The sequence below is a fragment of the Falco peregrinus genome, chromosome 18 (assembly GCF_023634155.1).
Source record: "Falco peregrinus isolate bFalPer1 chromosome 18, bFalPer1.pri, whole genome shotgun sequence".
Taxonomy (NCBI): Eukaryota; Metazoa; Chordata; class Aves; order Falconiformes; family Falconidae; genus Falco; species Falco peregrinus.
Genome location: NC_073738.1, coordinates 1,160,381 through 1,174,521, shown reverse-complemented (window position 1 = coordinate 1,174,521; position 14,141 = coordinate 1,160,381). Strand labels below are relative to the sequence as shown.

At 50.1% G+C, this 14,141-nt stretch overlaps 2 protein-coding genes across 2 annotated transcripts; both read right to left on the bottom strand.

The window, feature by feature from the left end:
- Window positions 1–17: 17 nt before the first annotated feature.
- On the bottom strand, window positions 18–4,370 carry SNF8 (SNF8 subunit of ESCRT-II). The gene is made up of 8 exons (XM_055789872.1): window positions 4,278–4,370; window positions 3,724–3,774; window positions 3,027–3,165; window positions 2,537–2,641; window positions 1,735–1,807; window positions 944–1,085; window positions 703–777; window positions 18–264 (listed from the first exon to the last, which is right to left on the bottom strand). Exons 1-8 carry the CDS (start codon window positions 4,329–4,331, stop codon window positions 127–129), a joined length of 777 nt encoding a protein of 258 aa, XP_055645847.1. The 5' UTR covers window positions 4,332–4,370; the 3' UTR covers window positions 18–126.
- Window positions 4,371–5,270: 900 nt separating this feature from the next.
- Window positions 5,271–10,483, bottom strand: GIP (gastric inhibitory polypeptide). Its single transcript, XM_005236578.4, has 5 exons — window positions 10,410–10,483; window positions 9,170–9,316; window positions 8,717–8,848; window positions 6,464–6,556; window positions 5,271–5,487 (listed from the first exon to the last, which is right to left on the bottom strand). The coding sequence occupies exons 1-5, from the start codon at window positions 10,481–10,483 to the stop codon at window positions 5,478–5,480; spliced, it is 456 nt and encodes a 151-aa protein (XP_005236635.4). The 3' UTR covers window positions 5,271–5,477.
- Window positions 10,484–14,141: the final 3,658 nt, after the last annotated feature.

Sequence of the window (14,141 nt, the reverse complement as noted above, 5' to 3'; positions counted from 1 at the left end):
TGGTAAACTTTTCAAGCTAGACACTTTTTACAAAACTTTTATTTCAAGTCCACTGTCCCTGTGTTTCAGGTGATATGCAAATAACCTCACAGGAAGAATTATATACAGGCACAGAACATGTAGCAGTCAAGGTATTGCCTCCTTGGCTTCCTCTGGAGTGATTTCCTGAGAGTACAGCTCCGTAAAGAGAGCGGGCAGCCAGTACTGAGGTTCTCCTGCTGCCTGCATATCCAGCCAGGCCATTCCTTCCTTCAGCAAGTGTTCCTATACAGACAGAGCGGAAACTGTGAGTGAAACTTAACTAAATGGCTGAGAAGCCATTCACAACAGAGGCCTGACCCCGTATTTATTCGAGGGTAAGGGAGAGCTTAGAGTTTGGGCTACAGTAATTTTTAGTCAACTTGACCAGGAGAAATATAGTTCAGACATCCAGCCATGCCCATGTTTGTGTAGGACCTGAGCTAAGAAGATTCAAGTTTTAATGGAGCTTAGCAAAGCCACAGGAATATATGCAGCTACTGAGATTCCGCTTTCCTCGCTCTGCTTACGCAGCACGTACTCTGCCTTTGGTCAACCAGCAGGCTTAGGATCCCCTGTGTGTGTTGTGATAACATGTCCCCGGCCAGGTGTCTGCTGCAGGGCTGCGCGAGCAGTCACTCTACACTGTCATTGAACTCCGTGACGTGAGACCTTCATACGTACCAGCACTTGCTTTGCACGTTCCGTCTCCCACTTAAGACTGGACCTGATCTCACTGACTGTTACATAGCCCTTTTTCTGAAAAAAGAAGAAAAATACTCTCTGCTTATAGTCAAGAATTAAGTCCATAGTTTAAAAGAGTGTGGACAGTTTTGCCTGCAGGCCTGGTCTAATCAGTTTCTCATCATGGAAGCAATAAGGTTCTTTCAAGGTGGTTGTATTTTAAAATCTCCTGGCTCAATACCTCTGCCAGCTGCAAGACGACAGTGTGATCCATGTTCAGTTCAGCTGGCACTGACTGGATCAGGTATGTTCCGCCAACAGGGATAATCCCAAAGCCGTTCCCCAAGACCTTCAGTTTCTTGATGGCACGAAGGAGATCATCCCTGAGAAGCAGAGGTCAATGCAAGGCTTTAGAGAGCCTCTCTCAAACTGCACACTACATTCTGTAAATGAAAGCTTGATGTGCAGAAGCTATGAGCAAGAACAGCCCCTTGGAGCTTGCTCCAGTTTCAGCTGAAACAGCTGAAAATTTTTTTTATAAAGCAATTTAGAATTAGTGTTATTATATAAATATATATTATACAGATATAGTATATCTGTGCCCCCCTTCAGAAGTGCAGACTTGCGTTAGACACACACTGGTGGCACCGGAGCTGCAAGTGTTAAAGTTTAAAGATTCAGCCCCAGTTTGTGATCATGGCAAGTTGTGTCCTGAAGTCTGATTCTGTAATGATACCCGAGTCCCTCCCTTACAGCTCGGGAGCCCAGAACCGCTCCAGCACATTGTGGCAGTAAGAGAGCTGGATTTTCAGGGAACCAACTGTCTCCAGCTCAAGGCAACAGTCCTTTACACCTTAGGGCTCCCAGAGAAAGCACACTGCTGCTTTCTGAAATGGTTAAGTCATTAAATGTGGATCATGTGTAAGTGACTCCATTGACAGAAGTCAAATTTGGAGTCCCATCACAGCTGGAGATCAGTCACCCCCTTTTCTTCCCCAAATCTACTTGATTCCCCTTTACGCAGACACTCACTGGCTGACATCCTGAGCAAACTTCCCCCTTCCCTTCAGCACTTGCTGATGAAGTTCTTCCAATGTTATCAGACCTAAGAGTCAACAAAAGAGGACAGGAAAGCATTACTGCATAGCAGTACGATTACTCCAGCAAGAGCAGGCAAGGGTCCTTCGTGCATTTGCCACTGGCTCACCCCTGCCTTCCATTTTACAAGTGGCTGTTCATTGTTCCCAGAATCAAGCACTGGGTGGGATAAGCACTGAGTCCCTTCTGTTCCCAGGACTAACATGCGGCAGTCAGCTGTTGCCTTTTCCCACAAGACTCAGGCTTCAACTGACTTTGCTGTAGCCCAGTCCTGGTCTCAGATTGCCCCTTTGGAATGAAGAACATCTACTACCTTTTCATTAGGCACTTATCACTGGTATTCCAGCTCTTCTGAATATTGCTGTGATCCTTCGGAGACAAGCTTACTGCCAGGTTCAAAGCAGTAACCTGGCAGTTTTGTAATCCTTCAGGATTGTCACTGACCCCCGCTCCTTCCCCATGATACTGTGAGTTATGGTTTTGTTACCTAAACAGGGCAGAGCTCGTTGATTTCTGTAGGAATCACTAAAGCTGGCTGATTATCAGTGGTAGCTGTAACGTGTTGTAGAAACAAAATGAGGCTTTTGAGGAACAAGGAAGACTTAACTGCCATCTTGGTAATTTGTGAGATCTAGTAAAGAACGCTACACAGAGCGATGCAACTCATTTTCCACAGCAAAAAGGTATCTGTCCTCCTATTAGCTGTATCTCAGAGAAACCAGAGTGGGATCCTCACCTCCATTCCTGTGTTTCAGAGCCAAGCAAACTTCAATGATCTGCACACCCAGCTCGTAGTAAAAGTCTCCAACTCCCAGCATCTCTGACCAGAATCCTTTACCGGCTGTGAAGTGAGAAAGGGGAAAGCAGTTGGACCACTGGGCAAAATATTCTTCCTTAACAGTTACTGATGTGAAGCAGGCTGCTCACAAACCTCACTGTGAGGACTCAGGTCTGTTAATGAAAAGTCTCCACTTTATAGAATCATAGAATTGTTTGGGTTGGAAAAGACCTTTAAGATCACCAAGTCCAACAGTTTTGGTTATCTCCACCCATTTTCCTCCCACCCTTTTAAGTAAATAGCACCCAAAAGTACACTGCACCAGTTCACAAGCCCTGTGAGTCAAAACCCCATCAGCTTCGCTCGGGGACAGCTGCCACCAGCTTCAGTGTGACCTGTTTACAGTGAGAGATCAGCGAGGTCGTTAACCCCCGTGCCTGTTCCTCACATGCCAAAGGATCCACTCCGATGGTTGCACACATATCCTGGAACTGGACCCGGAACTCGGGGTTTTTACGGATCTCTTGCTTGTGCTTGCTAGCAAACTCTTCTAAGTTGGTCTTAAACATGTCCAGCTGCTTAGACATCTGAAAGAGAATCACAGAGAAGCGTTTCTGTGTTCGCACTTATTTAATGTGGTTTTTCTGCCAAGGCAGCCCCCACAGGCACTGAGTGAGCAGAATCCTCAAGAAACACTGAGGTCTCTGACGTGCTGCCTACCCAGTGCTGATGGCCCCAGTGGTCTTAAAGGAAGGAAACAAGATAAAAATCACTCAGTGAAATCAGAATTCTCCACATGCACGCTTTTAATACTGAATACAAACCAGTATCAGACCACAGTGGAGATAAGACAAAGCGAAGGCCAAGAGATAGGCTTGAGGGGGGCAGCAGTGACTCAGTGATGTACACAGAAGCAGTTCTACAGAAATGAGATGTTGCCGAGGTCTCGAGAAGGGAGGCAGTGCAAGGCTTGCAGCAAACACCCCAGCTCTGTGAGGGAAAGGCAGCCTAACGGGTGCCATTGTTACCCACGCTGCTCATGGATAACGCTCCGGACACCAAAGCAGAGCGGGAAGCAAAGGCCAGGTTTGGGCTGGGCTCACAGCCAGTTATTGCTGCTGCCGGGGCAGCAGGGGATCTCCCACCTGGGCGAGCTGGTCTTCGGCCAGGACCGTCCCTCGCTCCTTGTACTTCGCCTGCAGGAAGAAAACAGGATGATGGAGGCAGTGCTGCAGGTGGACCAGAAACCAAAACTGGATGAGGGAGATGCTCCGTAAGGATGGCTGAACCAGGAGGACATGCGGACCAGTGCCCTGGGCAAGCAGGGAGTCCACCGGGGATGGCAGATGTGAGAACAGGGATGGCCCCACACCGAGCCTGGCACCCCCTGCCACAGGGCTGAAGGGTCCTGGCCCCCCTCACAGGGTACTAATGGCCCTGGGCAGCTCCCACCACCCAAGTCCGGGGGTCCTGGCCCCCCTCACGCGGGACTAATGGCGCCGGGCAGCTCCCTCCACCCAAGACCGGGGGTCCTGCCCGCCTCCCCAGGGGCCCGGAGGGTGCTGCCCCGTCCCAGCGGCTCTGGTACCCCTCCACGGGCCGGGGCCGCTGCCCACGGGCCTGACACCCCCCGCACCGGGCCCGGCCGCCGCCCCCCCGATCCCGTCCCCTTCCCCAGCGAGATCTCGACGCCCCTCACCTCCGCGAGCTTCTTCTTGGCGATGGCGCCGGCGCCCACCCCCCGCCGGTGCATCCCGGCCCCGCCGCGCCGCGTGACGTCATCTCCCCGCGACGGGCGGGGTGACGCACGGCAGGGGCGGGGCCGCGCCGCGTGACCGGCCCCCCTCGCGTGACAGGGCCCCCCCGTCACCCCTCCCGAGGGCGGGGGGGGGGGGGGGGCGCTGGGGGGCCCAGACCGCGCGGGGGGTCCTTGTGTGTGTGTGCACGGGGGGAGGACGAGACCCTGCTGGGGTGGGCCCCCCGGGGGGGGAGGCCCGTCTGCGGGGGGACGCTCCGTGGGAGGGGTCCCCCCCCGGGGCGGTGGGGTTGCCCTCACTGGAGGGGGGTTTCAGGCTCCCCCGGGGTGGGGGGAGCCCTGTTCGGGTAGGCATGACACCCCCCCCCCAATAGATTTGAGTCCCTCTTTGGGGGGTCACCTCTTTGGGGTGGGGGGAGTCTGCCTCTGGGGTGGGGGGAGCTCGGTTCGGGTACAGGTGGCCCCCCGAAATGGAGTTAAGTACCTGTTTGGGTAGGGCCCCCCCCCCCGGGTTGGGGGTAGCCCTCAGTGGAGGGGGATTCAGTCTCCCCCGAGGTGGGGGGAGCCCCCCAAATGAGCGTAAGTCCCTCCTTGGGGGAAGGGGTCCCCCCCCAGGAGTGGGGGGCTAGCCCTCAGTGGAGGGGGGCTTCAGCCTCCCCCAGGGTGAGCCCAACTCGGGTGAGCCCAACTCAGGTAAGCCTGCCCCCGCAGATGGAGGTAAGTCCCAGTTTGGAAGGGGGGGGTCCCCTCTGTGGGAGGGGCCCCTCCACGCTGGGGGGTCAGGCGGGAGGGCGAGCCGGGGGCGCCTGTGTTGGGGCAGCCCAGCTCCCAGCCCGGTTTGTTGGGTCCCGAACACCGCAAATCCTGTGTGGGAATCCCGCCGGCCCCCTCGCTGGCACACACGGTGGGTGACTCTTTAACAACCTTGTTTGAAAGGACATACGTATTTTTTTTAACTCATATTTTATAGCCCATCCCCAAATTGGTTCTTCTCCGAATCTTACTTCAGCTTCAAACCCAACTCTTTATTGCCTGCATTAGCAAAACGGACAATATGCACAGAAGGGAGTGAATGTAGGGTCCCTTCCTCCTCCTCGCGGGTCTTGCTGGGGTGAGGAGAGCGTTCCCTGGGGGGTCCTGGAGCTACGCAGTCCTAACAAAGCAGAAGTGGGAGAGAAAAACATCAATTCCTGCGGTGTGGCGCTTAACCCGTTTTCATTTGGTTCCGATAGGAAACAAGGCACAAGTTCTCGCCTTCCCTAGCGACCACCCCCCCTGGATACTTTGCAAATCCATTTTGATAGCAAGATGTGACTCCAAGTTAGTATCTAATAGTAAGTACCTACAAGTTTTGAGGAAAAAAAACCCCAAAAACCAGCCAGCAGCTGGGTAGAGGAGAGAGATGCAAATCAGTGTTTCTCCGCAGGAAAGGCTGCAGTATGAGCTCAACAGTTATTTGTTTTCCCTGGCCGGCTGGCCGGCCACTCGGCTCATATTGTCTGACCAAGCTGCCTGGAATTGTCTGTAGCACAGAGCTGCCTCTTATTTCCAACCTACATTTATTCATGGCCAGTTCATCCCTTTTTGTTCTTATGCCAACTTTTGCCATTAGCATAAACAGCTCTTTTCTCGCTTGTTTTTTTTAATAGATGGTGACTTTGTCTTACTCGGCTAAGCATAGGATGGGCTCGCTGTTCCCTGGAGCCTCCTTGGGGCCCTCCCCTGCACCTTTTGCATCCTGGTTACTTGTGTTTCTCTCTGAAAGCCTTTCGTAGCAGTGTACAATGCACAGGAAAAAAAAAAGACACCTCTATTTTCTCATTAAAAAGAGGGGGAAAGGCTTTACTAACCTCCCTGCTCTATAGACAGCAATTTTTTTGCAATCTGTCTTTCCCCATCTTTGTTGTATCAATGAGCTGAGGATACTTTTGCAGGACCAAACTCTGGCCAGAGCCCTTAACTCTCCAGTCAAATCCAGCTGAGCTGTGCCCTGTAAGCACTCAGTGGTTATCTAAAGAAATCCTAAATTCCTTGATTGAGCACTGCAGCAAGTGGCTTTGGGGACGAGGGCTGGGAAGAGTTCTCTAGGGATGCTTGTAACACCAGGAATGGGTAGAACAGCCACTCACGCTGGTCTGCAGAGATCAGTCGACATCAGCCATGTCAGAAAGTCCTGGTTCAAAACATCCTTCAAACCTTCTGAACCTTCCAGAGAAGTAAAACTGCAAGAAACGTGCCATGCCATGAAGACAGAGGAGAGGCAACAATCCAGATGCAGTACATAACAGCTTCTTTTCCCCATCTCCTCAAGTTCACAGGGATATTTTATTTTCCTCGTCTTCTACTGTCTTTGACTGAGAGAAACCCACAAAAAAGCTTTAACCTCTCTGACATGGTGAGCTCCTTGCACACAACAGTGCCTTGATCTTGGCGTGTATGGGCTGCCTGGCGGTGAGCATGTCTATCCGGCTGGGGGGACGAGCGGGAGCTGTGCAGTGACCCCCCCTGCACCCCACCTCCTCCTAGACCCAGCAGGCATCAAAACAAAAGCAGAGCGTGGGTGAAGCGGCATCTACACTCCCAACTCACAAAGGAAAGTCTTTGTTTCCGAGAAGGACTTTCCCCCCTGCAAGTCCTGTTTTTTATTTGCAATTAAGGAGATTAAGGGAGACGCTAGCAAACAATTTTTTTCTAAATGAAGCTAATCAAGCTGATTAATCTCTAGCATCAAAGGTTTCCCTTCCCCCCTCCACCTCCCCCCCCAGAACAGGTTAGACAAACATCTGTCAGGAACAGTTTAGGGCGAGTTGATCCTGCTTTGGAGCAGAGGTCAGACTGAGTGACCTCTTGAGATCCCTCAAAGCCCTCATTTCTTTGATTTTGTATTTTCAGTATGACTAGTGATTCTCGGTGTCTGATTTTCTGAGTGCTTGGCCTGAGACACCTCTGTGAACCAGAACTCTGCTCGTTTCCCCCACCCCGGGTCATCCCCTGCACCCTGGTTTCTAAAGCAGTTTTCATGCAAAGGCTGCAAAAGACAACAAATGCCCCCAGATTCTTGTTCTGGGTGACTGTCCCATGACTCCCTGTAGTTAGAAATTCCATTTATTTTGCCAGAAGAGGCTAGGATTGTGCCTGAAGGATGTGGGCTGTGTGCGGTAAGTGCTTTTTTTTCCCTTCTCGCCACCATTTTAGGACTAAGCAGCAGCAACCTGTTAGGTTTTGTAAAATCCCCTTCATGTTACAGAAAGGAAATGTATCCCTCATTCATTTGTCAGTGGTTTGTGTGTTGTTTTTTTTTTAATATATAAAGTGCCTGAGAACAGATTTTTCCTTGGACTCGTGTCTAATTTGCTTTTTGAACATTTGTGACATAAGCTAAGACTGGGGGAGGTGAAACAGGCTATTGACAGGCTGTGGATATGCTGACACAGCACAAAGCCGCGCAGGGCTGAGATACACAAGCGTGCTCACAGCCAGATGGCTTGGGAAAGGCAGGCACGAGCTGCAGCACCAGAATGCTCCATATGGACTCGGTTACCTTGCCCAGAGGTACCTGTTCCAAGTGAGCTCGTATCGCCATTGTAACCGTGATGATTTTAAGATAATTACATCTTAAAAAAAACAAAAATCAAAAAAATCTGTGCCTTTAACTGGGGATGCTCAGATCAGAAACAAACTGGGAAATTCCTCCTGGGCCAGGCAGGCATCTCTCCTGCCTGGTTTCGCGTTTAGATGACAGGCTCTTCATAATGAGAGCTTGTAGCGGTGATCCAAGGAATGAACCGTTTTGTTTCTTTTTTAGAAAATGAACCGGTCAGGTGCTGAGAGTGTGAACGAGTGGGTTGGGTTTGTTTTTTTTTTCTTTCCCCCCCATGGCTTGATTTGATCAAATCAAAATGTTTTGTAGAAATGTATCAATTTCATCTCATTTTTGCTGGGGAGTTTTCTTTTGAGAGGGCTTTGTTTTGATTAGGTCAAAGCACTTCATTTTGACTTCTCTGTTAGGGTGATGTTAGAGGAGTGGATGCGCTTCAGCCCTGTCAAAAGTCCGCATCTTGACCTTATCAAAGCGCTGGGGTTTGATGAAGCTGTGCTGACATTTGCAAAACAAAAGATGACCCAAATCATCTATGTTTTTGTAAATTTGGGGTGGGGGTGGGGTGTGTTCTGAGAAATTTAAAATCTAGAGAAGCTTTTTTTAGTCTTTGTTCTTTTCCTCACTCATGAGGCAGAATGGCGAAATGTGAAATTTCCTTTTGAAATCAAAATCCTCTCATTTTCCTACTTGACACTGTTACCATTGACACCTGCCCCCAAACTCTCCAAAACTCTTGGAGACCTCACCCCTCCCGGTGACCAGACCTGTTCTCCAGTCTCACCTCTGGTTTTTCTTGGCTTTCAGCAGCCAGGTGAAGAAGTCCTTGGCTCCCTGAGCGCCCAGGTCGAAGCTCTGGCCGTCCCCAGCTGGACCTCGGGGCTCAGCTTCCCTCCTGCGCAGCTCCGCGGCGCTGCTGCAAGGGCGGAACGGGGCGATGCCGGGCGGCGCCACCAGGGGGCGCCACAACGCCGCGTTCCCCGCACCCGGCTCCCTCCCCCCACCACCGGCAGGGCGGGCGGCGGGCTCGGGCAGGGAGCGGGGTAGCTGTGCTGTCTGACAGAGCAGAAACGTTATAGGACTTATGAAAATACAAGAAATAAAGAAAACCAGCTCCCTGGAGAATCACTGCTGCGGTCCAGGAAGAACCTCGGCTCCCCATCCTTCTGTAGCCATAGGTCGGCTGACAGCAGCTGTCGGTTTGGACCGTAGGAGCGCTGGGAGTCTACGCACTTACTCGCTTTTCTTCTCCCGTCTGGCCAGCAACCACTCCACAAAGTTCTTCTTCAGCATGGTGTCCATCGTGCGGCTGTAGTCGCTTGCCAGGGTGGCCTCGGAGTAGCGCCGCTGCACTGGTCTGGCACTGGGGATGCTGATGCTTAAACTGGGGGAAGAGCACAGAGGCAAGAGTGAGTCCTGCTTCGCCTGGGCTGCCCCAGTGGCCCACGTGCTCCCTACAGTCCGCGAGGTTTTGTGATCGCTTTGGATCCCCCTTGGAGCCGGTGACTGTTCCCGCACTGAGCTCCTCGTGGGTTCTGCTGGCTGCGAACGCGATGGCAGCTCGTGTCTGACCACCCGGAAGGAGATGGAGGAGCAGAGCTCTGGGTGTTTGCTGGCAGCCTGGAGTCAGGGAGGCTTTCCCTGCCTGATCCTCACAGATCATGGCTCCGAGCTCAGGCACCCAGTGTGCTTGGGCTGCCTCTGGCCAGCCGTGCACCTCGGGCCAAGGAAACCTGTCCCCGCATCCTCGAGAGGCTCAGGGGCGAGTGGCAGGAGACCAGGGCTGACCTTGAGACCAGAGCCAGTCTGACAGGGCAGACAGCTGGTGGCTACCTACGTTACTGAAGGATTTCAAGACAGATCCTTTTATAGTACTGCTATCTGGGATTGCAGCAAGCTCTCCTGCTCTAATAAGGGATCTTTTGGATCTTCTCAGGTGGTAGCTGGAAATTTTGTAATAGGAGTCTGAGAAATAGAGGGAAAGTCTTTATAATATACCTCCTTGATGTAGGGAAAGATAGGGAAAGTTTTTATAATATACCTGCTTGATGTAGGGAAAGGTAGGGAAAGTCTTTATAACATACCTGCTTTATGTAACCAGTCATCTTTTCAGACTATTTCAAATACTGGGTGCCCCCACCCTCATTCATGCGAGAGGATTACATCTTGTTTCTAGTTCTCAGCCAACCTTCTTCTCCTGGTTGACTTCCAGCTTGTTCCTCCTAACCCAGAGCCATGGAGTTTGTAGGGAAAACTTGGGAGTTCCTGGCTCTGGCTCAAAGGCTCAGGGCTTTAGTTTGATATCTCTCTTATCATGTGCTCATCTTTGTATGCTTGGCTGTCTCTATTATCTGAGCTCTACCTCAGGACTCATGTTCTCACCTACTCACCAAGATGCCAATGGAAAGAGTCCATTTGCCTCCAGTGAGGAGCTGGAAGAGTCTCAAAATATACTGTGAGCTTTCCAAAACACTTACCCTGAGACGTTCTCTTCCATCAAAACAAACCCCAGAGATGCGAGGAGCAGAGAGAGAACTTTGAAAGACATCATTTTCTCAGCTGGTTTCTCTGTTCAAAAGCAAAGGGCAATCCAGATGTCCGGCCCCTACGAACACATGGGACATAAGTGACAGGACAGTGAGCCCAGGAGGATGTGTGGTGGCTGGGCACGTGCCTGTGCTTGTAAATGTGTTTCTTCAGTCCTTGTGCTTCGAGCAGCCTTCTCCATCCTACAAAGCCTTATTCTGCCGCTCCCAGTTAAATCACTTTTTCAATGCCAACGCTCTTTCCCACCCTGGTGTCTTTTAATGTTGGTTCCCTATACTTTTATTGTAACCATCAAATTCATTGTGAGTTGCACATTCCTGGAGGCAAGGGCTTTGTCTTCCTCCATGTTTACAAGCTGACCCTGTGGGTACCTCATTGTGCTTTAAGGGTCGATTCAATCTTGAGTATGTGAACGGGAACCTACGTTGGATCAGACAATTCAGCAGCAACGGCATCCCGCTTATCCCACGCTGCAGTTCCGCAGGATTTAGGAGCCTGATCTAATTTCTGGGACAGTTTCTGTTGGGGTGGGTAATGCCTTATGTAGGGACTGGAGCCAGAGTCAGCGAATATCAGTTATGAAAAATACCGCATGGACAGTGACAGGATCGGATTCCAAGATTTATTAGTTTCAAGCTGTTCCGAGTCTTCATGTCCACAGTTCGGCTCAAAAGCCCTTGGACATTTGAGCTCTTTTAATTACTATTCCAGCTTTGCAAACTCCGTACAAAAATGGTTCTGATCATGGCTCACAGATATGTTTTGTTGTCCCTCACCTCACTCTTTGTCACAGCTATTTCTGGAAACAGCACTGCGATGGAGAGCTGCTGTTAACAGGAAGGATAGTACAGTAACAAAACGAAAAAGGTCTAGATCAGGACTCAAATATTCCATCCTTCAAAAATTTATTCATACATCTATAGAACTTTACTCCTTTAAGTAGTAATTTGTACTCTTATGACAGCCCAGTTCTTATTTTGGAGAGACCAATAATTTGCAAGTTGGGATGTTGTTTGTAATTGTGGCATTTTTTATTTCTGGAAAACTGTGACATCTTTTACAAATGTTTTCATTTTCATACTGAATGCATTACATTATCTCAGATACATCGAGTTCTGAGGAATGCTCTTAAAAGCAAAGGTGTAATGTAATGTTCTGAACACTGGCAAAATCCCTAAAATACTTAGAGCTAAAGCAATAAAAGACAAATAGTTACAGAGTGTGTTAACAGCAGAAATAAATTCCATTATACAAAGAGCTGAGGAGTATTTTAAATGAGAACGGGAAAAAAACATCATGATTAAATAACTGAGGCTTTCCCTTTTATTTGCTTTTCATTTCATATATTGGCGATATAACTGAGGGTACGATGATGGATCTGAAAATAGCTCAGTTGTGCGAAGAATATTGTTCTGCTTAGGGTAATTATTTATGATACTAGGAGAGAAAATGCATTGTAGCCTAATTTTAAGGAAGGACAGTTCTCCTTCTCTGCAGAATTTACCCAGACAGGGAGGGAAAGCAATCCACATTTTCAGAGGCTGTTAAAAACCCATTTTTTAGTTAATACAAGACCCCTTTGCCTGCGTGACACTGAACTGGGGTAGTCGAGCTGTGCTAGCCCTGCCTGGCACGGAGTTTGCTGTGACACCTACGCTGTTTTGATCCTGTGATTTGACTTGTTCATCAAAGGAGGAGCAACTCCCTTGTATCTTTGCAACGTGAAAGTTTGGGATCTTTGCAACGTGAAGGTCTTCCAGTCCCCCATACAATACTGTCTGCTTTGGAAGAAACATTGCCCCTGTTTTATCCATAGCTGGGAGGTCCCCAAAAGCAACCAAGAGCCAATTTCTCCTTGTTTCCCTGTGCAGGTGCAGATCCCAAACTGCTATTTGCCACATACTGAATCCTCCTCTGAAAGAACCATCGTTCCCTTTACAACCCAGCAGCCACGCTGCTGCGGGTCCTTCCTGCCAAAGCTACCGAGAGAGTGGCTAGTCCTGTACCACTTCAGGAAACCCTGCGCCAGGGATACAGGCTGCTCTGCTCTGCTCCAGCTCCTGCCTGATGCTCTCAAACTGCTCGCTCCCACTGTTATTTTGGGGGGGGGGGGAGGAAAGAAAGTAAAAAAATACAACAAGAGAGACTAACATAGAGCTGCTTACCTTTCTCTGAAGCTGCCCAGAGGATTTCAGTTGGTTCTGGTGCTGAGGAGACCTTCCAGGGCTTTTATATATGTGAGCTGTGCAGGACCAAACCCACTCCCATGAGGTAAACAGGAAATCAGGCACCTAATCAAAGCAATTCAAACCCACTTAGAGCTGCTTCATTAAGTCTATTGACCTACAGAGCAGGAAAATAACCTTTTAAAATTTGTTTACATTAATGGCAATTAAACATTACTCTATCACAAAATCAAGAATGAACGTGGATTGTGGGCATAAGACATATGGCGTTGGTCTAAACCTTAATTCCGCATAGCACCTCCTTCCATGGCAAAAACTTCCTTAATTTCCATCTTTTCTTTTGCCAAGTGTAAGTGCTGTCTCAGAGAGATCCAATCTGCTCCTTGTCTTTCTTACAGAAAGAATATCTTTGCTACAATCAATAGCTTCTATCATTGGGATTTTTTGGTCACCATCAAGCCTGGGCATCTCAACTGTGGTCTGAAACCCTTTGTGCAACCCCCCCAAATACTGAAAACAGCATCTGTCCCCCAAAATATGCATTCTAAGAGAAGAAAACTTGGGGTGGAAGGTGGCAGACAGGACTCTAGTAGGCAATGGTGAGGCAGCATTGGTTAACGAGGCGGATGGTGGCGGCACAGCAGCTGCCTGTAATGGTGAGGGGTGGTAGGGGGACCTGAGCCCCCATTTGGGCTTTTTCTGTCCTGAGTAGGTGATGGAGTGTTTCCTGGTGGCTCTGCAGCTGCTGGGGACATGGGTCAGTGAGGCCACCACCTCACCCTGCCCTCGCACAGCTGGATCTAGGACAGCAGATGTTCTGCAGATGTGAATTGTGCCATCAGAGTAGGAGGGGTGAACCCACCTTCCCATCAGCTCTGCTGTGACTACGTGCCCGGTAAGATGTTCTCCCTCGTGCTTGACTTGCCTGCTTTCCCTGAGTCCCTCTGGGAGAGCTCGACCCATTGCATTTTAGTGTGTAAATCTCGTTTAGGGACTGCTACCAGGTGCTGCTCTAGGATCCCCGTCACACCCAGCTTCAGCTGCTGAGGGAAGCAGAGCAGGATTGTGCCTGTGCCAGCCTAACCCAGGGGCTGAGCTGCGCTCGCATCGTTCCGATGCGCGGCAGTGCCCGTGGCTGGCTCATGGCACGGTCCCGTCCGCAGCTCGGTTCCCCCGAGCAGCCTGAACTTTTGCAGGAGGTTATCCAAGTTACAACCTTCCCCTCAGGTCTGCCAGCTTTTTTTTATTATTATTATTTATTTTGTGGAGCTCAGCAGAGCGGCTCAGAGCAGTAACCCTGCACACCTGGGTGTAGGAGGGGTGCGTGTATCCTCCCAGGTTTGTGCTGGCTCAGCTACATCAGGGATTTGTGTGGGAAAGAAGTAGGATTTCTGGTTGACAGGGCTGAGCAAAAAGCAGCCCTTAGTGGAATTGCAGTAATAATGGCAAAATTGGAGTGTCGGTGGTTTCGGCGTG